The sequence below is a fragment of the Cherax quadricarinatus genome, chromosome 9, assembly GCF_038502225.1.
Source record: "Cherax quadricarinatus isolate ZL_2023a chromosome 9, ASM3850222v1, whole genome shotgun sequence".
In the NCBI taxonomy this organism is placed as follows: Eukaryota; Metazoa; Arthropoda; class Malacostraca; order Decapoda; family Parastacidae; genus Cherax; species Cherax quadricarinatus.
The window spans coordinates 361,260-389,034 of NC_091300.1; the positions used below are offsets into that span (position 1 = coordinate 361,260).

At 38.2% G+C, this 27,775-nt stretch overlaps 1 protein-coding gene across 1 annotated transcript in view; it reads right to left on the bottom strand.

Moving 5' to 3' along the window:
- The window catches only part of Kaz (E3 ubiquitin-protein transferase Katazuke), a 35,552-nt gene that overhangs the window by 1,267 nt on the left and 6,510 nt on the right, over positions 1-27,775 (bottom strand). The window contains exons 2-8 of the mRNA XM_053772881.2: positions 24,814-24,877; positions 23,021-23,206; positions 14,988-15,167; positions 14,518-14,741; positions 14,216-14,307; positions 8,576-8,739; positions 1,302-1,481 (exon numbers count right to left, since the gene is read on the bottom strand). Of these exons, the coding sequence (XP_053628856.1) occupies positions 1,302-1,481; positions 8,576-8,739; positions 14,216-14,307; positions 14,518-14,741; positions 14,988-15,167; positions 23,021-23,206; positions 24,814-24,852 (1,065 nt within the window). The 5' untranslated portion in view covers positions 24,853-24,877. The remainder of the gene's footprint in view (positions 1-1,301; positions 1,482-8,575; positions 8,740-14,215; positions 14,308-14,517; positions 14,742-14,987; positions 15,168-23,020; positions 23,207-24,813; positions 24,878-27,775) is intronic.

Sequence of the window (27,775 nt, forward strand, 5' to 3'; positions counted from 1 at the left end):
GATGTGTAATGTCACCATGGTTGTTTAATACATTTATAGATGGGGTTCTAAAAGAAGTAAATGCTAGGGTGTTCGGGAGAGGAGTGGGATTAAATTATGGGGAATCAAATACAAAATAGGGATTGACACAGTTGCTTTTTGTTGATGATACTGTGCTTATGGGAGATTCTAAAGAAAAATTGCAAAGGTTAGTGGATGAGTTTGGGAGTGTGTAAAGGTAGAAAGTTGAAAGTGAACATAGAAAAGAGTAAGGTGATGAGGGTATCAAATGATTTAGATAAAGAAAAATTGGATATCAAATTGGGGAGGAGTAGTATGGAAGAAGTGAATTATTCCAGATACTTGGGAGTTGACGTGTTGGCGGATGGATTTATGAAGGATGAGGTTAATCATAGAACTGATGAAGGAAAAAAGGTGAGTGGTGCATTGAGGTATATGTGGAGACAAAAAACATTATCTATGGAGGCAAAGAAGGGAATGTATGAAAGTATAGTAGTACCAACACTCTTATATGGGTGTGAAGCTTGGGTAGTGAATGCAGCAGCGAGAAGGTGGTTGGAGGCAGTGGAGATGTCCTGTCTAAGGGCAATGTGTGGTGTAAATATTATGCAGAAAATTCGGAGTGTGGAAATTAGGAGAAGGTGTGGAGTTAAAAGTATTAGTCAGAGGGCTGAAGAGGGGTTGTTGAGGTGGTTTGGTCATTTAGAGAGAATGGATCAAAGTAGAATGATATGGAGAGTGTATAAATCTGTAGGGGAAGGAAGGCGGGGTAGAGGTCGTCCTCGAAAAGGTTGGAAGGAAGGGGTAAGGGAGGTTTTGTGTGCAAGGGGCGTGCATAAGCGTGTTAGTTAGGAGTGAATGGAGGCAAATGGTATTTGGGACCTGACGATCTGTTGGAGTGTGAGCAGGGTAATATTTAGTGAAGGGATTCAGGGAAACTGATTATTTTTATATAGCCGGACTTGAGTCTTGGAAATGGGAAGTACAATGCCTGCACTCTAAAGGAGGGGTTTGGGATATTAGCAGTTTGGAGGTATATATTGTGTATCTTTATACCTACATGCTTCTAAACTGTTATGTCCTGAGCACCTCTGCAAAAACAGTGATTATGTGTGAGTGAGGTGAAAATGTTGAATGATGATGAAAGTATTTTCTTTTTGGGGATTTTCTTTCTTTTTGGGTCACCCTGCCTCAGTGGAAGATGGCCGACTTCTTAAAAAAAAAAAAAAAAAAAAAAATCTGAAGTCTGTTAAATCGAGGGTTTACTGAAAATATGCAATTTACAGTAGTGCACTTCTCACCTTCTGCCCATATACATATCCATTGGGCAACATAAGTGGTTGATTGTTTTCATTGAGTGGTTCTCCACTTATATGACAAACCAGACGAGACTGTGAGCAGTGAGCATATGGAAGAGGAGAAGCCAGGGAGTTGAAAGATGGCTGACATACAGGACAGTCTGGGTTGTGTCCCGTGGCACCCTGAAACAACAAAAATGACTGTACCTTTCATGTAAATGTTCCATTACATGTGCAATAATTAATATGGGAGATATACAAAATATTGAGGTGATAGCTAAATAATGCAACTACTTTTTTTTTTTTTTTTTTCAAAATTTGCTCTGAATATGGTTGTATTTTTTGTGTGCTCTGAATATTTCCACATATCTCATAAATGAACGATAGTAATTATGAAAGCAATATTATTTCTGAACTTCACTGACTATATGAAAAAGCATCATTTTGTTCTTTTCTTCACACAGAAGTACTGAAGTAAGTCAATTTGACTATGCAAGGCAAGTCCAACTTTCACCCAATCATTTCTTTCCATGCATCTATTTAACCAATTTTTAAAAGCACAAACAGTAATTGCTTCATTAGCATTACATGCCAATTTGTTTCTCTTATCTACAATTCAAACTGCTAAGTCAGTCATTTCCTATACCATATAAGCTTTCTCAATCAGAGTTCATCCAATTTAGATGCTGTGTTGAATTCTGTATTGATTAGATATTTTCAGAACTTTATTCACAATCCCTTGTATTTATTCCTATCTTCCATTAGTAAATTTTAATCATGTCCTTCCTTGTTCTATGCATACTTAATCTATTTTCAAAGGAAATATTTTTTTTTTTTTTAACACACTGGCCATCTCCCACCAAAGCAGGGTGACCAAAAAAAGAAACAATTTCACCATCATTCACACATAATTACTGTCTTTGCAGAGGTGCCCAGATATGACAGTTTAGATGTCACTCCAAACAGCCAACATCAGAAACCCCTCCTTTAACCCCTTGACTGCCGCAACCCTCAATCCTGAGGTGTCTCCTGGTGTCGCAAAATTAAAAAAAAAAAAAAATAAAAAAATAAAAAAATAAATAAATAAATAAATAAATAAATAAATAAATAAATAAATAAATATATATATATATATATATATATATATATATATATATATATATATATATATATATATATATATATATATATATATATATATATATATATATATATATATGTATGTATATATATATATATATATATATTTTTTTTTTCAACAAGTCGGCCGTCTCCCACCGAGGCAGGGTGACCCAAAAAAGAAAGAAAATCCCCAAAAAGAAAATACTTTCATCATCATTCAACACTTTCACCACACTTGCACATTATCACTGTTTTTGAAGAGGTGCTCAGAATACAACAGTCTAGAAGCATACACATATAAAGATACACAACATATCCCTCCAAACTGCCAATATCCCAAACCCCTCCTTTAAAGTGCAGGCATTGTACTTCCCATTTCCAGGACTCAAGTCCGACTATATGAAAATAACCGGTTTCCCTGAATCCCTTCACTAAATATTACCCTGCTCACACTCCAACAGATCGTCAGGTCCCAAGTACCATTCGTCTCCATTCACTCCTATCTAACACGCTCACGCACGCTTGCTGGAAGTCCAAGCCCCTTGCCCACAAAACCTCCTTTACCCCCTCTCTCCAACCCTTTCGAGGACGACCCCTACCCCGCCTTCCTTCCCCTATAGATTTATATGCTTTCCATGTCATTCTACTTTGATCCATTCTCTCTAAATGACCAAACCACCTCAACAACCCCTCTTCTGCCCTCTGACTAATACTTTTATTAACTCCACACCTTCTCCTAATTTCCACACTCCGAATTTTCTGCATAATATTTACACCACACATTGCCCTTAAACAGGACATCTCCACTGCCTCCAACCGTCTTTTCCCGATTGTAATGACACCAAAAAAAACGAAATTTGATGGAAAACTGACGAAATTATGCTCTCGTGAAGTTAGCAACCTTGGCGATATTTACAAATTGGTGATTTCGCCCACTTTGAGCCCTATTTTCAGCTAATGCCATTGTTCCAGTCGGCCAAACTCATAGCTATTTCTTTAGAACTCCATTTTTTCTATCGATTGAGTACAAGAAACTGCCCATTTACCGATTACAACTATCCAATAACGTGGTCAGAAATTTGCAATTTGGCCAATTTCACAAAAATTAAAAAAATATGACAATTTCAAAATAAGGTCCAGAATGAACAATGCAGACATTCCTGGCTCTAAAATAACATTTTCTTTGTTCATCAGTCACGTCTCCAGGCCCCTCTGATATTACTCTTGCTTTCTATTTTGAATTTTTATTCAAACAAAAAATAGAAGATTTACTGTTATGCAGACTACTGCAATACTGTAATAATTGTACAAATAATGTCAACCCATTCATGACTGCATATTAGAATGGCTAGTTGGACATTTATTGGACAATGACATCATTTGTTTGCTTTTGAACATCAGCAAAAATCAAACATTTCCCCTAGTTTGAGCTCCATTTCCAGGTTCTTTTTATAGCAAAACCAATGAAAATCACCTCTATTTCTATAATATGTTTTTCATTCTATCAAATGAGACCAAGAAAACGAGAATACAACCATAAATACTATACGAAAATAGACCACAAAGTCGGCATTTTAATAAAAAAAAAAAAGGTCGTTTTTTTTTCTCATTATGCACTGCATGCTCCAGGATTTTTTTTATATGGTGCACACTGACCACACAGACCCATTCTCTCACATGTGGGCCTACCAGCTTTCTCCTGCTTGATTTGAAGCCGCTAGAACTTATGAGTATACATACGTCAAACACAGTACCTCGTAAGACGTATATATACGACCAAAACAGTCAAAGGGTTAAAATGCAGGTATTGTACTTCCCATTTCCAGGATTCAAGTCCAGCTAACCGGTTTCCCCGAATCTCGTCACAAACTGTTACCCTGCTCACACTCCAACAGCCTGTCAGGTCCCAAAAACCAATTGTCTCCATTCACTCCTAACATGCTCACAGACGCTTGCTGAAAGTCCAAGCCCCTTGCCCACAAAACTTCCTTTACCCCCTCCTTCCAACCTTTTTGAGGATGACCCTTACCCAGCCTTCCTTCCCCTACAGATTTATACGCTCGCCAAGTCATTCTACTTTGTTCCATTCTCTCTAACTGATCAAACCACCTCAACAACTCCTCTTCAGCCCTCTGACTAATACTTTTAGTAACTCTACACCTCCTCCTCCTAATTTCCACACTATGAATTCTCTGCATAATATTTACACCACACATTGCCCTTAGACACGACATCTCCACTGACTCCAGCCTCCTCCTTGCTGCAGCATTTACAACCCATGCTTCACACCCATATAAGAGTGTTGGTATCACTATACTCTTGTACATTCCCTTCTTTGCCTCCATGGATAACGTTTTTTGTCTCCACAAGTACCTCAACAATTTTCTTCTTATTCTTTTTAGTAATTATTACAGGAAAAGGGGTTACTAGCCCATTGTTTCCGGCATTTTAGTTGACTTTTACAACAAGCATGGCTTACGGAGGAAAGACTCTTATTCCACTTCCCCATGGATATAAAAGGAAAAGTAATAAGAACAAAAACTATTAAGATAAAATCAAAGAAAACTCAGATGAGTGTGTATAAACAAACATGTACATGTATGTGTAGTGTGGCCTAAGTGTAAGTAGAAGAAGCAAGACGTACCTGTAATCTTGCATATTTATGAGACAGACAAAAGACACCAGCAATCCTAACATCACGTAAAACAATTACAGGCTTTCGTTTCACACTCACTTGGCAGGACGGTAGTACCCCCCTCGGTATCAAATGATTTAGATAGAGAAATTGGATATCAAATTGGAGAGGAGGAGTATGGAAGAAGTGAATGTTTTCAGATACAGTGGACCCTCGACCAACGATGGCATCGTATAACGTTAAATCTGACTAGCGATACATTTTAACACAAAAATTTTGCCTCGACTATCGCTAAAAAACTCAACCAACGCGATTCGTTCCGTTCGAGACGCGTCCATGTGTGGCTTGAGCGCGCCTCACTTGTCCCGTGGGTGCCAGTGTTTACAAGCCAGCCACCACGGTCGCATCCAAACATACAATCGGAACATTTCATATTATCACAGCATTTTTAGTGATTGCCCCTGCAAAATAAGTCACCATTCCCCAAGACCTGGCTTAAGTGGTAATGCCATCAGTGCAACTGAGGAACCAAGGTTCAATCCTGAAACCCTGGATACATTTATTTACACCTGTTCATCTAATAAATGGGTACCTGGGTGTTAACTGTCATGGATGACATTCCAAGAAGTGCACCTAGTGCCAACCCTGTGATAAAAAGGGTGAGAATTAGTATGGAAATTAAGAAAGATTTTGAAGGGTTTGGGGCTAACCCTGAGATGCCTATGCCAGTTGTGGAATCCATTGTGCCTACTTCAAAGATTAAGGAAATGTGTGCAAAGTGGGTTGAACTGCAAACCTTTATGGATGAAAATCACCCTAACACAGCTATTGCAAGCCGTGCTGGTGACTATTACAATGACAATGTTATGGCCCATTTTAGACAAATCTTAAAGGAACAGGAGGTACAGAGCTCTATGGACAGATATGTTGTGCGACAGAGGTCCAGTGACTCTCAAGCTGGTCCTAGTGACATTAAAAGAAGAAGGGAAGTAACCCCGGAAAAGGACTTGACACCTCAAGTCCTAATGGAAGGGGATTCCCCTTCTAAACACTAACACCATCCACACTCTCCCCTCCTCCCATCCCATCAATCATCACCAGATCTTCAATAAAGGTAAGTGTCATGTAATTGTACATGTCTTCTTCAGTTTGTGTGTATTAAAATTAATATTTTGTGTGGTAAAAATTTTTTTTTCAATACTTTGGGGTGTCAGGAACGGATTAATTTGATTACCATTATTTCTTATGGGGAAAATTAACTCAACTAACAATAATTTCGACTAACGATGAGCTCTCAGGAACGGATTAATATCGTTGGTTGAGGGTCCACTGTACTTGGGATCTGACGTGTCGGCGGATGGATTTATGAAGGATAAGGTTAATCATAGAATTGATGAGGGAAAAAAGGTGAGTGGTGCATTGAGGTATATGTGGAGACAAAAAACGTTATCTATGGAGGCAAAGAAGGGAATGTATGAAAGTATAGTAGTACCAACACTCTTATATGGGTTTGAAGCTTGGGTTGTGAATGCAGCAGCGAGGAGGCGGTTGGAGGCAGTGGAGATGTCCTGTCTAAGGGCAATGTGTGGTGTAAATATTATGCAGAAAATTCGGAGTGTGAAAATTAGGAGAAGGTGTGGAGTTAATAAAAGTATTAGTCAGAGGGCTGAAGAGGGGTTGTTGAAGTGGTTTAGTCATTTAGAGAGAATGGATCAAAGTAGACTGACATGGAGAGCGTATAAATCTGTAGGGGAAGGAAGGCGGGGTAGGGGTCGTCCTCGAAAAGGTTGGAGGGAGGGGGTAAAGGAGGTTTTGTGGGCGAGGGGCTTGGACTTCCAGCAAGCGTGCGTGAGCATGTTAGATAGGAGTGAATGGAGACCAATGGTATTTGGGACCTGACGATCTGTTGGAGTGTGAGCAGGGTAATATTTAGTGAGGGGATTCAGGGAAACCAGTTATTTTTATATAGCCAGACTTGAGTCCTGGAAATGGGAAGTACAATGCCTGCATTCTAAAGGAGGGGTTCGGGATATTAGCAGTTTGGAGGTATATATTGTGTATCTTTATAGGTATATGCTGCTAAACTGTTGTGTTCTGAGCACCTCTGCAAAAACAGTGATTATGTGTGAGTGAGGTGAAAGTGTTGAATGATGATGAAAGTATTTTCTTTCTGGTGATTTTCTTTCTATTTTTGGGTCACCCTGCCTTGGTGGGAGACGGCCGACTTGTTAAAAAAAAAAAAAAAAAAAAAAAAAAAGTACCTCAATGCACAACTTGCCTTTTTTCCTTCATCAATTCTATGGTTAACCTTGTCCTTCATAAACCCATCTGCTGACAAGTCAATTCCCAAATATCTGAACACATTCACTTCTTCCATACTCCCTCCCGCCAATGTAATATCCAATTTTTCTTTATCTAAATCATTTGATACCCTAATCAACTTACTCTTATCTATGTTTCCTTATATCCTAATTATTTGTCAGCCTAATTCTGTGTTGTCAGCAAACTTACTGTATCACTTTCAAATCCCTCATCTTGAATCGGTCAGTTATGTAAGTAACGAACAGGAGACTGAATACAGATCCATGCAGAACTCCCTTTGTGAAATATTCCCATTACAATTTCTTCCCATTTATAAAAAATAAACTATAACCTATCAGTTAGTCAAGTCTCAATCCAAAAGAGAACTTCTATGCAATGTCTTATCACCACCTGTATTTATTCCTTTGTTTGGAACCCTAACAAAGGCCTTACTGAAGTTTATATGAACAACATCAAACTCTGTAAGTGTCCACCACTTCAGTTATCTTGTGAATTAGTCAGTAAACCTGTCATGCAAGAACCTTTCATGAAGCCATATTGAAACTTGGCAATAAAATTATAGCATGACTCAAGAAATCGTAATGACACGATTGCAAACAAACCATACCCCCAGCCGGGATTGAACCCGCGGTCATAGAGTCTCAAAACTCCAGCCCGTCGCTAACGCGACGGGCTAGAGTTTTGAGACTATGACCACGGGTTCAATCCCGGCCGGGGGTATGGTAAATTATAGCATGTTTATTATGATGACTGTAAATTGTATCCATTACCGATTACAATAACTTGCCTACTAGAGGCTAGACTCAGGGTGGTAACTTGAAGCTAAAAACTTATCTTTCAACTGCATTTCTGTTAAGACAAAAAAAAATTTAAAATATAATTATGGTATGTGCATGTTCAGTTATTATGAAAATTTATAAATGACAGCCTCCAACCCATGAATGAGCCACACTTGATGGCAGTCACTAATCTCTCTGGGTAAAAAAAAATTCCTGGTTGGATTATTCCTTATGACCCTCTGCAGTGTAGCGGTAGAGCACTGAGCTAGTAATCTTTGAACTGCTAGATCACAGGTTAAGGGCCCTGTCAGTCCACTGCAATGTTCAAAAGTATAACAGAAAAGTGAAAAATATGTATGGAGATATGTACGTGAGGTGTCAACTTGATAATCAAGTTGTTATACTAGTCTTTTCCTTACCCTATAACAGTGAGGAGTTTTGAGTGCAGATAGCCCAGACTGGACAACAAGAGAGAAGGCCGACTGTGAAGATAACTGGTACAACTTCAGGTTTTCGGCTCGAAACTGCTCAATCAACCCATCCCATCGTACATCTGACAACAGTTCTTTGTATGGAGTGACATCTGAAGGCAAAGATACTGATGAATACGTATTCTTAATGAATAACTTTTAAAGAAATAATTATTGATAAACTGCACTGAAATGCATTAAAAAAGTAGATACTTCAATAATAGATTAATAAAAACATAAGGCATAATAAATACTGTACAAGTAATTAAAATACAAAAATATACAATAGTCTGTAGTAAGCATACATATATGCTCACGTGAGCACCAGCCCCTCCCCCACATGCACACACACAAAAAAATTATTATCTGGTCTTCCATTAACACCTCTCTTGTCCAGGTGAATAGACAATTAATGCTGCCTACCTTTCACATCCCACTTTTATTTTATGTGACACAAATTTGAAGTTAAACATTAATACCCTTACTTTTTATTTCACAAGTGCTCGTTCAACATTAATGCTATTCCTTTAGCTCTTGTTCACTCAAGATACACCCAACCTTAACTGCTTTAACTCCTCTCCATTGAAAATCTCCCACCCCCTTTTCAACTATGATTTACTAAGTGTTATACATAAAGCATACTTTTAATTATAATCTAAACAATTTTCTTTTATCATCCACTATGCTTACTTGCACATTCAAACCACCAATTAAATTTTTTTTTTTTACCATAATTATGTTTAGAAAAATGGGTTACCAGCCCCTTGTTTCCAGCATTTGAGTCACTTCACGACACAGATGCTGAGAGCAAACATTACTGGAATATAAACTTTAAAGATACTTTTTTTTTTTTTCAACAAGTCGGCCGTCTCCCACCGAGACAGGGTGACCCAAAAAAGAAAGAAAATCCCCAAAAAGAAAACACTTTCATCATCATTCAACACTTTCACCACACTCACACATTATCACTGTTTTTGCAGAGGTGCTCAGAATACAACAGTTTAGAAGCATATACGTATAAAGATACACAACATATCCCTCCAAACTGCCAATATCCCAAACCCCTCCTTTAAAGTGCAGGCATTGTACTTCCCATTTCCAGGACTCAAGTCCGACTATATGAAAATAACCGGTTTCCCTGAATCCCTTCACTAAATATTACCCTGCTCACACTCCAACAGATCGTCAGGTCCCAAGTACCATTCGTCTCCATTCACTCCTATCTAACACGCTCACACACGCTTGCTGGAAGTCCAAGCCCCTTGCCCACAAAACCTCCTTTACCCCCTCTCTCCAACCCTGTCGAGGACGACCCCTACCCCGCCTTCCTTCCCCTATAGATTTATATGCTTTCCATGTCATTCTACTTTGATCCATTCTCTCTAAATGACCAAACCACCTCAACAACCCCTCTTCTGCCCTCTGACTAATACTTTTATTAACTCCACACCTTTTCCTAATTTCCACACTCCGAATTTTCTGCATAATATTTACACCGCACATTGCATCTCCACTGCCTCCAACCGTCTCCTCGCTGCTGCATTGACAACCCAAGCTTCACACCCATATAAGTGCTGGTACTACTATACTTTCATACATTCCCTTCTTTGCCTCCATAGATAACGTTTTTTGACTCCATATATACCTCAACATACCACTCACCTTTTTTCCCTCATCAATTCTATGATTAACCTCATTCTTCATAAATCCATCCGCCGACACGTCAACTCCCAAGTATCTGAAAACATTCACTTCTTCCATACTCCTCCTCCCCAATTTGATATCCAATTTTTCTTTATCTAAATCATTTGATACCCTCATCACCTTACTCTTTTCTATGTTCACTTTCAACTTTCTACCTTTACACACACTCCCAAACTCATCCACTAACCTTTGCAATTTTTCTTTAGAATCTCCCATAAGAACAGTATCATCAGCAAAAAGTAACTGTGTCAATTCCCATTTTGTATTTGATTCCCCATAATTTAATCCCACCCCTCTCCTGAACACCCTAGCATTTACTTCTTTTACAACCCCATCTATAAATATATTAAACAACCATGGTGACATTACACATCCCTGTCTAAGACCTACTTTTACCGGGAAGTAGTCTCCCTCTCTTCTACACGCCCTAACCTGAGCCTCACTATCCTCATAAAAACTCTTTATAGCATTTAGTAACTTACCACCTATTCCATATACTTTCAACATCTGCCACATTGCTCCCCTATCCACTCTATCATATGCCTTTTCTAAATCCATAAATGCAATAAAAACTTCCCTACCTTTATCTAAATGCTGTTCACATATATGCTTCAATGTAAACACTTGATCTACACATCCCCTACCCACTCTGAAACCTCCTTGCTCATCCGCAATCCTACATTCTGTCTTGCCTCTAATTCTTTCATTTATGACCCTACCGTACACTTTTCCTGGTATACTCAGTAAACTTATTCCTCTATAATTTTTACAATCTCTTTTGTCCCCCTTCCCTTTATATAAAGGGACTATACATGCTCTCCGCCAATCCCTAGGTACCTTCCCCTCTTTCATACATTTATTAAACAAAAGTACCAACCACTCCAACACTATATCCCCCCCTGCTTTTAACATTTCTGTCATGATCCCATTAGTTCCAGCTGCTTTACCCCCTTTCATTCTACGTAATGCCTCACGTACCTCCCCCACACTTACATTCTGCTCTTCTTCACTCCTAAAAGATGGTATACCTCCCTGGCCAGTGCATGAAATTACCGCCTCCCTTTCTTCCTCAACATTTAAAAGTTCCTCAAAATATTCTCGCCATCTACCTAATACCTCCCTCTCCCCATCTACTAACTCTCCTACTCTGTTTTTAACTGACAAATCCATATGTTCCCTAGGCTTTCTTAACTTGTTTAACTCACTCCAAATTTTTTTCTTATTTTCATTAAAATTTCTTGACAGTGCCTCTCCCACTCTATCATCTGCTCTCCTTTTGCACTCTCTCACCACTCTCTTCACCTTTCTTTTACTCTCCATATACTCTGCTCTTCTTATAACACTTCTGCTTTGTAAAAACCTCTCATGTAGTACTAATAATAATCACTCTTGGACACACTAAATGTCTTATTTTACGTTAATATAGACATTTTCATTAATTCACCTATGATATTTTCTTCAAAATTATATAAGAAACACATTACATAACATATAAACATGCTATGTTTATATGCTGGGCTGAGAGAAAACATTACGTTTTCTCTGGTCTAGCGCCAAAGAAAACGTGTATGAATCTGCATTTGGCCTAGTCACTCCCCTTAACACTCCGCTTTTGTTTACAATTCTTGGCATGAATTATTCATTATTTCTCCCTTCGTTTATGATGGCATCTAAAGACAGTTGTTAGAAACTGATTAAATTCAATGAACAAGGTATGTCATTGGTAATAATATGGCTCTGGGCCGCAGTGTAGGTAGCCCATAGGTGTAGTCCAGGCAGGCTACATCTACCAGCTACCTACACTGACTTCCTACAAATAAATACTACTCACCTCTCATCCAACATTAAGACTACACATATTTTAAAGTAAATAATGAGTGTACTGCATGCGAATTTTATCTCCCTGGGCTACTTTAAATATTGTATATTAAGTTTGGAATGGAGAGCCAGGAATAGCTACACCTAATCTCCTACAAATATGTACCACTCACCTCTCACCCTACATTAATAAGACTACAAATATTTTAAGGTAAGCAATGAATGTACTGTGTATGTACAGTAGGGCCCCCACTTATACGGAAGTTTAGGTTCCAGGCTACTGCCGGAAAGCAGGATGCCATTTTTTTCCACTTATGTCAGATAATAAGTTTACACTAACATATATTAAGTTAGCAATAGAACAAGGCATTAAAAACAATAAAAAGTAAAATATACACACAGTACACTCATTATTTACCTCAAAATATTTGTAGTCTAGTGTTTATTGTAACAAGCTAGGTGTATTAGGTATGGCAGCCAGCCAGGCCAAACTACCCAACCCCACCCACACTTTATATATTTCAATATTTAAAGATCCCTAGAGCAATAAAATGCATTTAGTGTACACTCATTACTTACCTTAAAATATTTTTAGTCTTAATGGTCTTAATATAGGATGCAAGGTGAATAGTAGGGTAGGTAGGTATCGAAGTGTAGTAGGTATCATAACCCCATCTGGCCATCCCACTCACTTTATATACTAGGCATTTAAAGTGCCCTAGAGCAATAAAATGTATATACAGTACACTCATTACTTAATATGCATATTAACTTCTCTTCTTCTTTCAACAAACCGGCCATATCCCACCGAGGCAGGGTGGCCCAAAAAGAAAAACAAATGTTTCTCTTTTTAAATTTAGTAATTTATACAGGAGAAGGGGTTACTAGCCCCTTGCTCCCGGCATTTTAGTCGCCTCTTACAACACGCATGGCTTACAGAGGAAGAATTCTGTTCCACTTCCCCATGGAGATAAGAGGAAATAAACAAGAATAAGAACTAGAAAGAAAATAGAAGAAAACCCAGAGGTGGGTGTATATATATGCCTGTACATGTATGTGTAGTGTGACCTAAGTGTAAGTAGAAGTAGCAAGACGTACCTGTAATCTTGCATATTTATGAGACGGACAAAAGACACCAGCAATCCTACCATCATGTAAAACAATTACAGGCTTTCGTTTTACACTCACCTGGCAGAACGGTAGTACCTCCCTGGGTGGTTGCTGTCTACCAACCTACATCCTATTATTAACTTCTCACATTATATATAAAAAATCTAGTCTAAATTCAATATTTTCTATTCTGTATACAAAAGTACATCACTACCACCATATATGATGTATTATCCTCTAATTTTGAGTAAGCATTTATTACTGCTCTAGGTAGTAGGCTGGTAGACAGCAACCACCCAGGGAGGTACTACCGTCCTGCCAAGTGAGTGTAAAACGGAAGCCTGTAATTGTTTTACATAATGGTAGGATTGCTGGTGTCCTTTTTTCTGTCACATAAACATGCAAGATTTCAGGTATGTCTTGCTACTTCTACTTACACTTAGATCACACTACACATACATGTACAAGCATACATGTATATACACACCCCTCTGGGTTTTCTTCCATTTTTCTTACTAGTTCTTGTTCTTGTTTATTTCCTCTTACCTCCACGGGGAAGTGGAACATAATTTTAAGCCAGCCCGTAACGCTATGCATATAAGTGGCTTTGGCATGCTGCTCTTACCTGTATTTTTTTGTACCTCTGTATGTATGCTCAAATTACTAAATAAATAAATAAATAAATAAATAAATTCTTCCTCCGTAAGCCATGCGTGTTGTAAGAGGCGACTAAAATGCCGGGAGCAAGGGGCTAGTAACCTCTTCTCCTGTATATATTACTAAATGTAAAAGGAGAAACTTTCGTTTTTCCTTTTGGGCCACCCCGCTTCGGTGGGATACGGCTGGTGTGTTAAAAAAAAAAAAAATTATTACTGCATACTTAAGCTTTAACAATACTGTACAATGACTTTCATCTTTAATCTTAGGCCATCCTATTTTCTTGAAAGAAAAGCTCACCTGTGTTGGCTGGAAAGGCAACCAGTGCCATACAGCGTTGTATAGAAGGCAAATGCCCTGGTTCCTGTCCTGTAAAGTGCTTTCTTGCATGCCTATTAGGAATAGAATAGAACTGATATGTAAATACATGGACATTAAAATTGTGTTGATAGATTTTATAAACCATAGTAGACTCGTCAAAAATAAGTACACAAAGGAGTTTTCAGATATGGCAGTGAATTGTCCCTTTTAGTATTTTAATTACAAAAAATCTACTTTTAAAATGATAACTCAGTAGTCATGGTCTGCTCCTAATCATTTACCGGATAGCTTCCATTCGACGGTCACTCTTGATCAGCTCTATAAACTCTTGCATCCGCACATTAAATTCAAGGGAGGAATTGAGCTTGCGTAGCTTGCTCTTGTTATCATGGCACCAGGAAAGGCACTTGCTTGTATCACGACAGGCCAATGACTGCTCAACCTCTCTTGCAACCAAAAAGACGTCTAAATTTGTTAGACCTTCTATACCACGAGAACTTGCTAACTGAAATATTCATGGAATATTAGGTGAAAGCAAATTGATATAACCACTTATAAAACCACAAATATCAGAGTAAATAATACAGTACACATAGTATATATGCATGGGGTTCTACAATAAAATGCAATACTATCTACAATTAATCATAACACAAGAAAAGGCTGGCAAACAAGTCATTTTGCTCAAGATCCAGACAACTCTCCCCCCCACATGAACCTTACGCTTCTATTTTGGCCACTAGCAACTGACCTTAGTAGCTGTTGAGTAACATCCAGCTCTTAAAAGATACTCCACTAATAGTCGATCAAGTCTAGTGCGTTTCCACTCTGCTACAACTGAGGAGCTACGAGAGTCGTGCTCTTTCAGGTGATCAACACGACGTTTTACCACACGACCAGATTCCATCTCTTCTTGGGTGGCTTCTTCTGCCTATGAAATACCAATTATATTTAAAGCACATCCTAAAAAACAGCTGATATATTGAGAATAAATATCACAAAAAGAGTTTTCAGCATGCAGTACTTTCAGAGTAAACTGACATAAGAAAAAATATTATATAAAATTTTGCAAGCTTATTATATGAAAAACTTTCCTTGTAAAGACTCATCTTCTATATTCATAATATTTTTAATCAATTCTCCATGTTACAAAGGTGAAGCACTGATCACAAGTTAGCACAAAGAACTGATCACGAATACTAGATGAGTAAACAGAAATATATCAAAGTAATTAACACTATAAAATGAAAGAGTATACCTGGAGAGGGTTTTGGGGATCAACGCCCCCACGACTCAGTCTGAGACCAGGCCTCGTGGTGGATCAGGGTCTGATCAACCAGGCTGTTACTGTTGGCTGCATGCAAACTGATGTACGAACCACAGCCCGGCTAGCCAGGTACTGACTTTAGAGTGCTAACATCTGCCATAATTAATACTGAAGCACTTCATATAATGTAAGCCTTCCAGTACACCAAACTGTCTTTTTGTATATAGTGGGTAATCACAGTCATAGATACCTAAAGTAACCTATATGAAATCACACTATCAAAAATTAATAAATAAATTTAAATGCAGTGGACCCTTGGGTAATGACATTAATCCATTCCAGACAGCTTGTCTTTAACCGATTTTTTCATTATCCGAATTAATTTTCCCCATAAGAAATAATGGAAATCCAATTAATCCGTTCCAGACACCCAAAAGTATTAAACACAATATTTTTTTACATGAAATATACATTTCCCTACACAGAAAACAATGAGACATGCAGAATAAACAATACTGAAATGATACTTACCTTTATTGAGGACTTACTGATGAGTGATGAGATGGGAGGAGGGCAGAGGATGGAGGAGTTTACAAGTGTTTGGAAGGGGATTCCCCTTCCATAAAGACATTAGGTAACAAGTCATTTTCTGGAGTTACCTTCCTTCTTTGTTTTTTAATGCCACTAGGACCAGCTTGAGAGTCACTGGACCCCTGTCACACCAAAAATCTGTCAAGAGAGCTCTGTTTCTGGCATCTCTTTAAGATTTCCCTAAAATGGGACACAATAATGTCATTGTACATGTTGCCAATACGGCTTGCAACAGCTGTGTCAGGGTAATGTTCATCCATAAATGCTTGCACCTTTGTCCACACTGTACAAATGTCCTTAACCTCACCATGCCTTATCACACTGTGTATGCCAACGATTCTTAAATCTCTCAAACCAGCCTTTGCTGGCCTTAAATTCATCAATATGAGCACTATTTGGAGGCATTTTCTTAATGAGATCTGCATGCAACTGCTTTGCCTTTTCACATATTACTGACTGAGAAACACTATCTCCTGATAATTGTTTCTCGTTGATCCACACCAACAACAGTCTCTCCACATCTTCGAGTATTTGTGATCTCTGTTTTGTAAGCATACCTGCACCTTTCGCAACAACAGCTTCCTTGATTGCCTTCTTGTTGGCCAAGATAGTAGCAATGGTTGAATAGCGTTTCTTATATAACCTGGCCAACTCAGAGACACGCACTCCACTTTCATATTTTGCGATGATCTCTTTCTTCAATAGTATTTCTCATCCTCGTTGCCACAGGGCTGGCACTAGAAGCTTTCTTTGGGCCCATGGTGGCTTATTTAGCAGTTACAAGCACTAAAAACAATGGAATAATACAAAATATATCACATGTACACGTGGAATCTTCCTCACTGGCTTGTAAACAATGGCACACTGGCTGTACATGGAATGGCCGGGTGGCTCAGGTCGCTTGGACACGTTCAGGATGAATGTCTTTGACCAAGTTCTTTTTCGGTAACCGAGCCAATATTTTGACACAAAAAGTGTCACTATCCGATTTTTTCGTTATCTGATGACATTGTTACCTGAGGGTCCACTGTAAATTAAAAATAAATTCCCGCGGCAGTGTATTTACCACCAAACAGTACGTCACTTATTAGGCTCTGATCCACCAGAAGGCTTGGTCACAGACCGGGCAGTGGGGGCGTTGACCCCCGGAACTCTCTCCAGGTAAACTCCAAGACCAAGAAATACTATGCTCTCTAAAGGAGGAAAAATCAGTAATCCAGAAAGGCTCTGGAACCAAAAGTTCCAGAAAATCAATGTTGTACCTGTATGTTGAAATACAGTGGAACGTCTACTTGCGAGTTTAATCCATTCCATGACCTTGCTCGCAACTGGATTTGCTCGTTTGCAGAGTCAATTTTTCTCATTTAAATTAACCTGATATATACTCTAAAATGAATAAAATATGTAATTCATGTGGTGGTATGGGCAGTGTCGGCGGTGGACGACAGTTTGTCTGGAGAAAATACTTCTTGAATAATTTCACTAATATCATCTATACGGCTTATTTATCTATCACAGTTCATGTAATATGACATAACAAACAATATAAATAACATAGAAACCTGATTTATACTCTAGAATGAATAAAATATGTCATTATATATGTGGCAGCGGTGGCCGATGAGTGTTTGGAGACAGGACAAAATACTCCTTGAATATTTCACTATCATCAACTCTACAGGTTATTTATCAATCACAGTTCATCTAATATGACATAACAAACAATATAAATAACATAGAAACCTGATATATACTCTAGAATGTATAAAATATGTCATTATATGTGTGGCAGCGACGGCGGCCAACTAGAGTTTGTCTGGAGACAGGGCAAAATACTCCTTGAAAATTTCGCTATCAATGCTACGGCTTATCTATCTGTCAGAGTTCATCTAATATGAAATAATAAACAATACAAATAACATAGAAACCTGATATATACTCTAGAATGAATAAAATATGTCATTATGTAACAGGTGGAGGCAGCCACAACCGCTCCCTCTTTGTTGTGGTAAACACTGCCATCTAGTGACGACCTTTTGCAGCCGTCTATTATTATAATTATTATTATGTAGTACATTATTATTATATATGTATTATTATTATACATATTATATTATTATTATTGTACTATAGTATTATTATACATATTATTATTATTATTATTATTATTATTATTCTTACAATATAAATAATTTGTAATTTTTATTCACACAAAAAATATAAGACCTACTGTTATGCCTTATTGCAATAATTGTATAAATAATGTCAACCCATTCACGACTGCATATTAGAATGGACAGTCAAATGAACATAGTCAAGAAAACAAGCATTTCTCCCTCACTGAGCTCAATTTCATGGTCCTTTTCGTCGTGAAAGCAATCAAAATCATATCTATTTCTGTAATACAGGAGGGCCCTGCTTTACGGCGTTTCGCTTTACGGCGTTCCGCTAATACGGACATTTCAAATTATGACCAAAACTCGCTATACGGCTCCCCCCACCTGTCTTTCTAATACGGTCACAGCGGCCCACCGAGTTTGTTTACATTCTCCCTGAGCACATCTCCTTATTATGTCTGGAAACTTTCCAAAATTTCAAGTGTTTTAAAGTTATTTTATATTTTATATGTATTGTACTTGATAATTAAACTTGTGTACACCTGTACCTAAATAAACTTACACACTGTGCTGGCATGTAGGTACACATTAAAATCACTAAGAGTCTCTCTACTCTTGATGCAATAATAATAATAATAATAATAATAATAATAATAATAATAATAATAGTAATAATAATAATCTCTTGGGCGCATTAATGTCGCATATTATGTTAATATAGACATTTCCCTTAATCTATCTATGATATTTTTTTCAAAATTATATAAGAAACACATTATGTAACACACAAACATGATACATGCACCCACAGTATAAAAATTTATACAAATATATACGAGATGTTTACCAAACGGTTTGTAGAAGTGTCGGAAGAATTACGTTTTCTCTAGCCCGTCACCTATTACTAGGGATAACTGTAGAAAAATATTCCTTTCGTATGCCTTCACTTTATAGCTATAATTCTGTACTAACTTGTACACAGTGTAAGAGTATTTGTTTTGTGATTTAATTATTATAATAATAATAAAAATATTATAAGGTAAAAGTTTCACAAACTCTTACAAATGTACATGAATGAACTAAAACTGGACACGTATTAATACCGTCTATTTCGCCTGACCGAGTGATCGTCCACAACCTGTTCAGTTTGTTTACGCTGTCTGAGCTCGGTGTATCATTAAATGTTGTATATTACGTTAATATACACATTTTCATTAATCCATCCGTGATATTTTTTTTCAAAATTATATAATAAATACGATACATAACATAAATACATAACAACATATGTGTAGAGAACCTAGGATAACCCAAAAAAGTCAGAGTGACTTACTTCCATTGCCTTCACTCAGAGCATCATTTCTTCTCAAAATGATGTTACATGAGAATGGGAGTGTTCTTCTTTATTTATTCTACCATATCAATGTAGAGACAACCTGTACACAATGTAACTTGTACACAAACCAGACGTGTACACTGTTTACAAAACTTACCTTCGCCTGGTTTGTTTACATAACTCTGCGCCTGTCCTCTCTCATGCACTCATTCTTTCTCTCTGGTATGGTAGCCTGGCTGACTACCATACATACCACACTTGATTTTTTACAATAAATACTACTCATCTCACCCTATATTTTAAGGTAAGTAATGAGTGAACTGTATATACGTTTTATCGCTCTGGGATGCTTAAATATCATAGAATTGTATGTGTGGGTGGGGTGGCCTGGTATGCTAGCCTGGCTGACTACCATACATACCACACTTGATATTTTACAATAAATACTACTCATCTCACCCTATATTTTAAGGTAAGTAATGAGTGAACTGTATATACATTTTATCGCTCTGGGATGCTTAAATATCATAGAATAGTATGTGTGGGTGGGGTGGCCTGGTATGGTAGCCTGGCTGACACCATACATACCACACTTGATTTCTTACAATAAATACTACTTGTCTCACCCTAGATTAAGACTATAAATATTTTAAGGTAAGTAATGAGTGCACTGTGTGTGTATTGTACTTTTTTATTGTTTTTTGATGCCTGGTTCTATTGCTAACATAATATATGTTAGAGTAAACTTGTTATCTAGTGTTTGTATGCATTTGTAAGTGGAAAAAAAGGGTGTTCCACTTTACGGCGGTTTCCGCTTTACGGCGGTAGCCTGGAACCTAACCCGCCATATAAGTGGGGCCCTCCTGTACGTATATCTTCCACTCTATCAAATGAGACCAAAAAAACGAGAATACAACCATAAAAACCATATGAAAATACCGCTAAAGGTTGGCTAATTGTTGAGAAGTGAACTCCATTATTTATGCTCCGATTTCTTTCATTTTTGGTGTACGTTAAGAAGCATCTTTCCATCATACATTGCCCAAGTTTCAATAAGATAGACCAACAAACAAATGAGATACAATTCCCTAGATCAAGAGCAAGAGCCCCTCACCAGTGTCAAGGAACCTGCCTTGAGGTCTGCTCGCTTATGGAAATTTTGCTCGTGTATGGAAGCAAAAAATCAACCCATCAACTGCTTGTATTCGGAAAAACTCGCACGTGGATACGCTCACAAGTAGAGGTTCCACTATACTGAAGAAGAGGGGGAAGCTGTGATTTCATGCATTGGCCAAGGAGGTATAACACCTTTTAGGAGTGAGGAAAAGCCATATCTGTAAGGAAGGTACACGAGGCTGTGGGCAAAGCAGCTGGGACTGATGGGATCAAAACAGATGTTAAAAGCAGATGGAGATATAGTTTTGGAGTAGTTGGTGCTTTTATTTAATAAATGTATGAAAGAGGGGAAGGTACCTAGGGATAGGCAGAGAGTATGTATAATACTTTTGTATGAAGGCAAATAGAACAAAAGAGTGTGTGTAAGAACTACAGGAGGGCCCCATTTGTAAGACTTTTAAGTTCCCGACCCTGTGCAACAAGCAAAAATCGCCACTGGGTGGGAAAGAGTGTTTTTTTCATTACTGAATGCATCTAAAATGCCTAATAAAGTGTTTACACTATCATATATTAAGTACTCAATACAGCTAGTTATAAAAAGCAGATATAAAATAAATACACAGAACATACAATACTTACCTTAAAATAGGGCACTGGCCACCCTTCCCTCATGCAACAGTTGTGTGGAAAAGCAGTAAAAGTGCCGAACATAATGAACAATGGCTCAACAGAAAGCAAACGAAAATGTGGAACACCGAAAAGAGGGTGCCGAATATGCAGGGCCTTCCTGTATAGGGGAATAAGCCTGTTGAGTAAACCCGGTAAAGTGTATTGTAGTTATTATTGAAAGAATTTAGGGTAAGACAGAGTGCAGGATTGCAGATGAACAAGAAGGCTTTAGGAAGGGTAGAGGATGTGTAGATCAAGTGTTTATATTGAAGCATATAAGTGAACAGTATTTAGATAATGGTAATGAAGATTTCGTTGCATTTATAGATTTGGAAAAGGTGTATGACAAGGTTGATAGGGATTCAGTGTGGCAGATGTTACAAGTGTATGGAATAGGTGGTAGGTTACTGAAAGCAGTTATGAGTTTTTATGAGGATAGTGAGGCTCAGGTTAGGGTATGTAGAGAGGGAGATTATTTTCCAGTAAAAGTAGGACTTAGACAAGGATGTGTGATGTCACCATGGTTATTTAATATTTTTAAAGATGGGAATGTAAGAAAACTAAATGCTCGGGTGTTGGGAAGAGGTGTGGGATTGGAAGATAAAGAATCAAACACAAAGTGGACTTGTCACAGTTACTTTCTGCTGATGATACTGTGTGTTTGGGTGATTCTGAAGAGAAATTGCAAAGATTGGTGGATGAATTTGGGAGGGTTTGTAAAAGAAGGAAATTAGAAGTGAACACTGGAAAGAGAAAGGTGATGAAGGTAACAAAATATTTAGGTAATGAAAGACTGGGTATCAGATTTAGAGAAGAGTATGGAGGAAGTGAATGTGTTCATATATTTAGGAGTCGACTTGTCAGCAAATGTATCTATGAAACATGAGGTGAACCTTAGAAGTGACAAGGTAAAAAGTGTGAGTGGTGTATTAAGGCATCTGTGAAGACACAGAACATTATCCATGGAATCAAAATGGGGAATGTATGTGAGTACAGTGGTACCAATCCTGTTATATGGGTGTGAAACATGAGTTGTGAATGTTACAGCAAGGAGGAGGCTGGAGGCAGTGGAGATGCTGTGTTTGAGAGCAATGTGTGATGTGAATATTATGCAGAGAATTCACAGCTTGGCAATTAGGAGGAGGTGCAGGGTTACTAAAAATATTATTCAAATGGCTGAAGAGGGGTTGTTGAGATTGTTCGAACATTTAGAGAGGATGAAACAAAATAGGATAACTTGAAGGGCTCATAAATCTGTAATGGAGCGAAGGCGAAGTAGGGGTCATCCTAGGAAAGCTTGGAAAGCGGGAGTAAAGAAGGTTTTGTGTGCAAGGGGCTTGACATCCAGTATGTATGTATGAGTGTGTTAGATAGGAGTGGAGGCAAGCGTTTTTTTTATGACATGACATGTTGAAGTGTGAACAAGGTAAAATTTATGAAAGGATTCAGGGAAACCATTTAACCGGACTTGATTCTGGCTAAATGGTTTCCCTACACTCTGAAGGAGGGGTGGGGATATTTGCAGTTTTGAACTGTATTACTGACACCCTTATGGCAAGACAGAAATGGAGTGAGTGATGGTGAAAGAGTTTTTTTTTTTTTTTTGGATTGCCCTACCTCAGTGGGAGACAGCTAGCTTTTGTTATCAATTTCTAAATGGTACATCTATATATCTATATCGGTCATACCTTACGCTTGAAGGAAGATAATTTCTCAACAACACCCCCAAGCAAAGATGATATTTGAGAGGCACTGCGGTTATCTGTGAAAAAGACTCGCTCTAGTTCTGTTACTGCAGAGGTTACATGGCAAACTTCTCGGTCTAAAGTTTTCTGTGCCAGCCTAAATTTCTTGTTGAGCACATCATAGGGAACCTAGATTAAAAAAAGAAAGTGATTAAATATATTATGTAATATTTAATATAAGCATACTGTATACATAGTGGTTAAATACAAAATGCTAAAAATGGGTATCAACACTGAGGTAAATATAAGAACAAATACTATCAAACCTTTGAGTTAGTGGACCTCAGGAAAATTGGAACAATGAACGAAGTCTATTATTACAGGAAAACTTCTATTTAACAGTCCCCTATTTAACAAATTTCAGAAATTACCAACAAAAAATTGGCCAGACAAATGGAATCATCATGTATAATGAAATAAAAGTCTGTACTAATTCCAGATTTTGTCCATGATGAATGTCCAGTTGTCTTCTGAATCATCAGATCAAGTCTGATGATTCAGAAGACCATCAGAATCGTCAGACCGTCTGATGATTCCGATGATATCACTTTCACATTCAGGGCCTGTCTGTCTCCATTGCTCCCCAAATGAAAAGGCCTCCCATTACTGTCCGTGCTCACTTGCACATGCACTCGTCTTCCACGTCAGATTACTGTCCATGCTCACTCACACCTCAGTTCTACGGGCATGTGTGGAATATGGTGTTAAGAGTCATCACTATCGATCACGACAGTTTACACCTCATCTCTCAAGCGCAAAAAGATAAGTAAAATTACTATAGTACAATAAAATTACTATAAATTAAGTACTATAAAATTACTGTAAATTAAATACATATTTAAAAATTACTGTAAATTAAGTACTTGGAGTTTACCTGGAGTTTACCTGGAGAGAGTTCTGGGGGTCAATGCCCCCGTGGCCCGGTCTGTGACCAGGCCTCATGGTGGATCAGAGCCTGATCAACCAGGCTGTTACTGCTGGCTGCACGCAATCCAACGTATGAGCCACAGCCAGGCTGGTCAGGTACCGACTTTAGGTGCTTGTCCAGCGCCTGCTTGAAGACAGCCAGGGGTCTATTGGTAATCCCCCTTATGTATGCTGGGAGGCAGTTGAACAGTCTTGGGCCCCTGGCACTTAAATTACTATATAGCACACTGTACTGTAATACTACAGGTTACAACATCCATACTCTTAGTGTCTGGTAGTTTCCTGAATCAGCGGATAAAGTCCACTGACTCAGAACTTTGTCTGCTTATGTTACGATCATGAAAAAATAATTTCATTATTCAGAATTTATGATCAATCAGCAATAACATATGCCCCTTCCCTTATTATTCCATTAATTTGAGGGTTCCCTGTATTATTATGATCACAGTTAAACAATTTCTTCTCTATCCACCACAATCTCCTTTACTAGCCACCATTAGTCAATTAAATTAAGAATTTACTGTATTACTAGGACAAACAGTATTTATAAAGAAAATGCATGGCCTGAATCTAAACAAATATTTTTTTGCCTAAATAGAAATGTAATAATACTGTTTACAATACATAATCACAATAAAAATACAAGTTGTACAATGATAAATTCACAAAATATTTCTACACCAGTACCGAGGCAGTACTGTATATGTATATTAAATCACTCTCAAAACTGGAAAACAAATAATTTTTTTTTTCTGAGAAACTTTAAGTAAGCAATATGCTTAACAGTGACAGACCAACGATTAACTTGCCTTTAAAGTGGGATGTTCTATAGATGACACATCTGCCATACTGGGTCAGTGATTTGATGTGGCCCTGCATGGAATGAAAAAATGCATGAATTAAGAAAGTACTATTAGTCAAATCCCTTTCTTTATTAATCTGAAGCCAAGAAAAATATGAATTTTTGGTGAAAGAACATACAGTGTTATAAAAAATAATGATGGCTGATTACTAAGTACGTAGGACTTTGTGTAATAGAATATAAAATACAGTCCTCCACAAGTCATGTACTTTCCAATAATAGCATTTCTCCAAATTACATATCTACCCAGCCCCTCAACAAACCTTGTATCACCCAACAACAGTCCCTCTACAAACCTTATATCCCTCAGCAATTGTCCCTCTACAAGCCATGAATCCCCCAGCAACAGTCCCTCTATAAGCCCTGTGTCACCCACTAACAACCCCTCTGTAAGACTTGTATCCCCTAGCAACAGTCCCTCTACAAGCTCTGTATGTAAGGTACCTGTGGCCTGGTAGGCAACACTCGCCTCACATGCTGAATGTCCATGGTCTGATCCCCAGCAAGGATGGAAACACTGGGCATGTTGCCTTACACCTGCTGTCCCATTCACCTAGCAAGCCAATAGGTAGGTTAGGTTTCTGGTTGCTGCTGTTTTTAGTTTAATACGGATTACGATGTCATCGGATTACGTAAAATTCGGATTAAGTAACATTTTTGCGTCAAAATACTGGCTCAGTTAATGACAAAGAACTTGGTTAAAGTCATTCGTCCTAAACGTGTCTGCGCGCCATGAGCAGCCCAGACACTCCATGTACAGCCAGTGTGCCATTGTTTACAAGCCAATGAGGGTGATTCCACGCGTACTTGCAATACATTTTGTATTATTCCATTGTTTTTAGTGCTTGTAACTGCTAAATAAGACACAATGGGCTCAAAGAAAGCTAGTGCCAGCCCTGTGGTAAAGAGGGTGAGAAACACTACAGAATTCAAGAAAAAGTTTGTAGAAAGATATGAAAGTGGTAGTGGTAGAGGGTACTTCCAGGGTACTTCCCCACAAACCAGCCAGGGTACTTCCCCACAAACCAGCCAGGGTACTTCCCCACAACCAGCCAGGGTACTTCCCCACAAACTAGCCAGGGTACTTCCCCACACACCAGCCAGGGTACTTCCCCACAAACCAGCCAGGGTACTTCCCCACACACCAGACAGGGTACTTCCCCACACACACAATTTTATTTGATTGGGACTTGCGCATGAGTGAACAGAATTATCAAAGCTTATTGCTTGGAAAGCATTGAAAATTAGGTTGGGCAAATACAATTCTATTAGTGGAATGGTTTGTGAAGGACCTGCCTAGTATGAGCCTACAGGCCTGCTGCAGTGTTCCTGTTTTCTTATCTGCAAATATTTATGGATGAACATCACCCTGACACAGCTGCTGCAGGCTGTGCTGGCAACATCTACAATGACAATGTTCTGTCCCATTTTAGGGAAATCTTAGAGACACCAAAAACAGGGCTCACTGGACAGATATTTTGTGCAACAGGGGTCCAGTGACTCTGAAGCTGGTCCTAGTGGCATTAACCCTTTCAGCGTCCGTGCCGTAGTTCTACGGCTGTGAGTTGAGGATCCAAACCATAGATCTACACCATGAGCTCAGCTCACTCTGATAAGCTGTGAGTGGTAAATTTGGGCCTAGATATGAGAGAATACATCTATGTGGTATGCGTGCACCACATAAAACAAATCCTGCAACACACAGTGCATAATGAGAGAAAAAAACTGAGACTGTAATTTTTTATTAAAACAGCGAATTTGCAGTGTTTTTTCATGGTTTTTATAGTTGTATTTGCGATTTCTTGGTCTCATTTGACAGAATGGAAGATATACGTATTACAGAAATAGAGATGATTTTGATTGGTTTTAGTACTGGAAATGGCTTGAAACTAAGCTCAAAGTAGCAGAAATGTTAAATTTTTGCCGATGTTCAAGAGTAAGCAAATGACCTCACACATCTAATACACACCAGCTGGTGGGTCTAATATACGTTCACAAATGTGGTGATATTATTTATACATTTATTACAATATTGCATAACAGTAAATCTTCTATTTTTTGGTTTGAATTTAAAAATTCACTATGCAAATAAAAAATCAAAATGGAATTCATTTGTAAAGCCTGAAAATGTAACTAATGAACAGAGGAAATGTTAGTTTAGTGCCTGGAATGCCTGCATTGTTTATTCTGGACCCTATTTTGAAATTGGAATATTTTGAATTTTGTGTTAAATTGGCCAAATAACCAATTTCTGATCACTTTATTTTGTAGTTGAAACAGTTGACTTGGCAATTTCTTGTGCTCAATCGATAGAATAGAAGCAATACTAGTGAAATAGCTAAGAATTTGGTTGGCTGGAATAATGTAATTGGCCTAAAATGGGAGTCAAAGTCAGCAAAATCACCGATGTGTAAATATCGTTGACACATCAAAATTCGAGGTAGATACTTGGAATGAGGTATTGGAAAAGACGTTGGAAACGTGTCACTTCATCAGAGACTGCAGACGACGAGCATTAAATATCTTCAACACACCCAGAGAAGACACTGCCGAGAAGAGATACATAGTCCTACCCACCAACTCCATTGCCAAACACGTTCCCAACATCTTTTCCAATACCTCATTCCAAGTATCTACCTCCACAACCACGACCATCAAGGACATTACCAGTAATAGACAGGACAAGCTTCCATCCTCTGCAGGGGTATACATAATCTCTTGTAATGACTGCAGCAAATTATACATGGGCGAAACATCATGGGACCTCCAAACACATATTTCAGAACACCAATACGCAAGCAGGTCTGACGATATAAGGAATGCCTGTGTACAACACCGTAATTCACACAACCACTTAATGAACTACAGAAACTCGAGACTTATCGCAACAAAAGACAGCACTCAATACC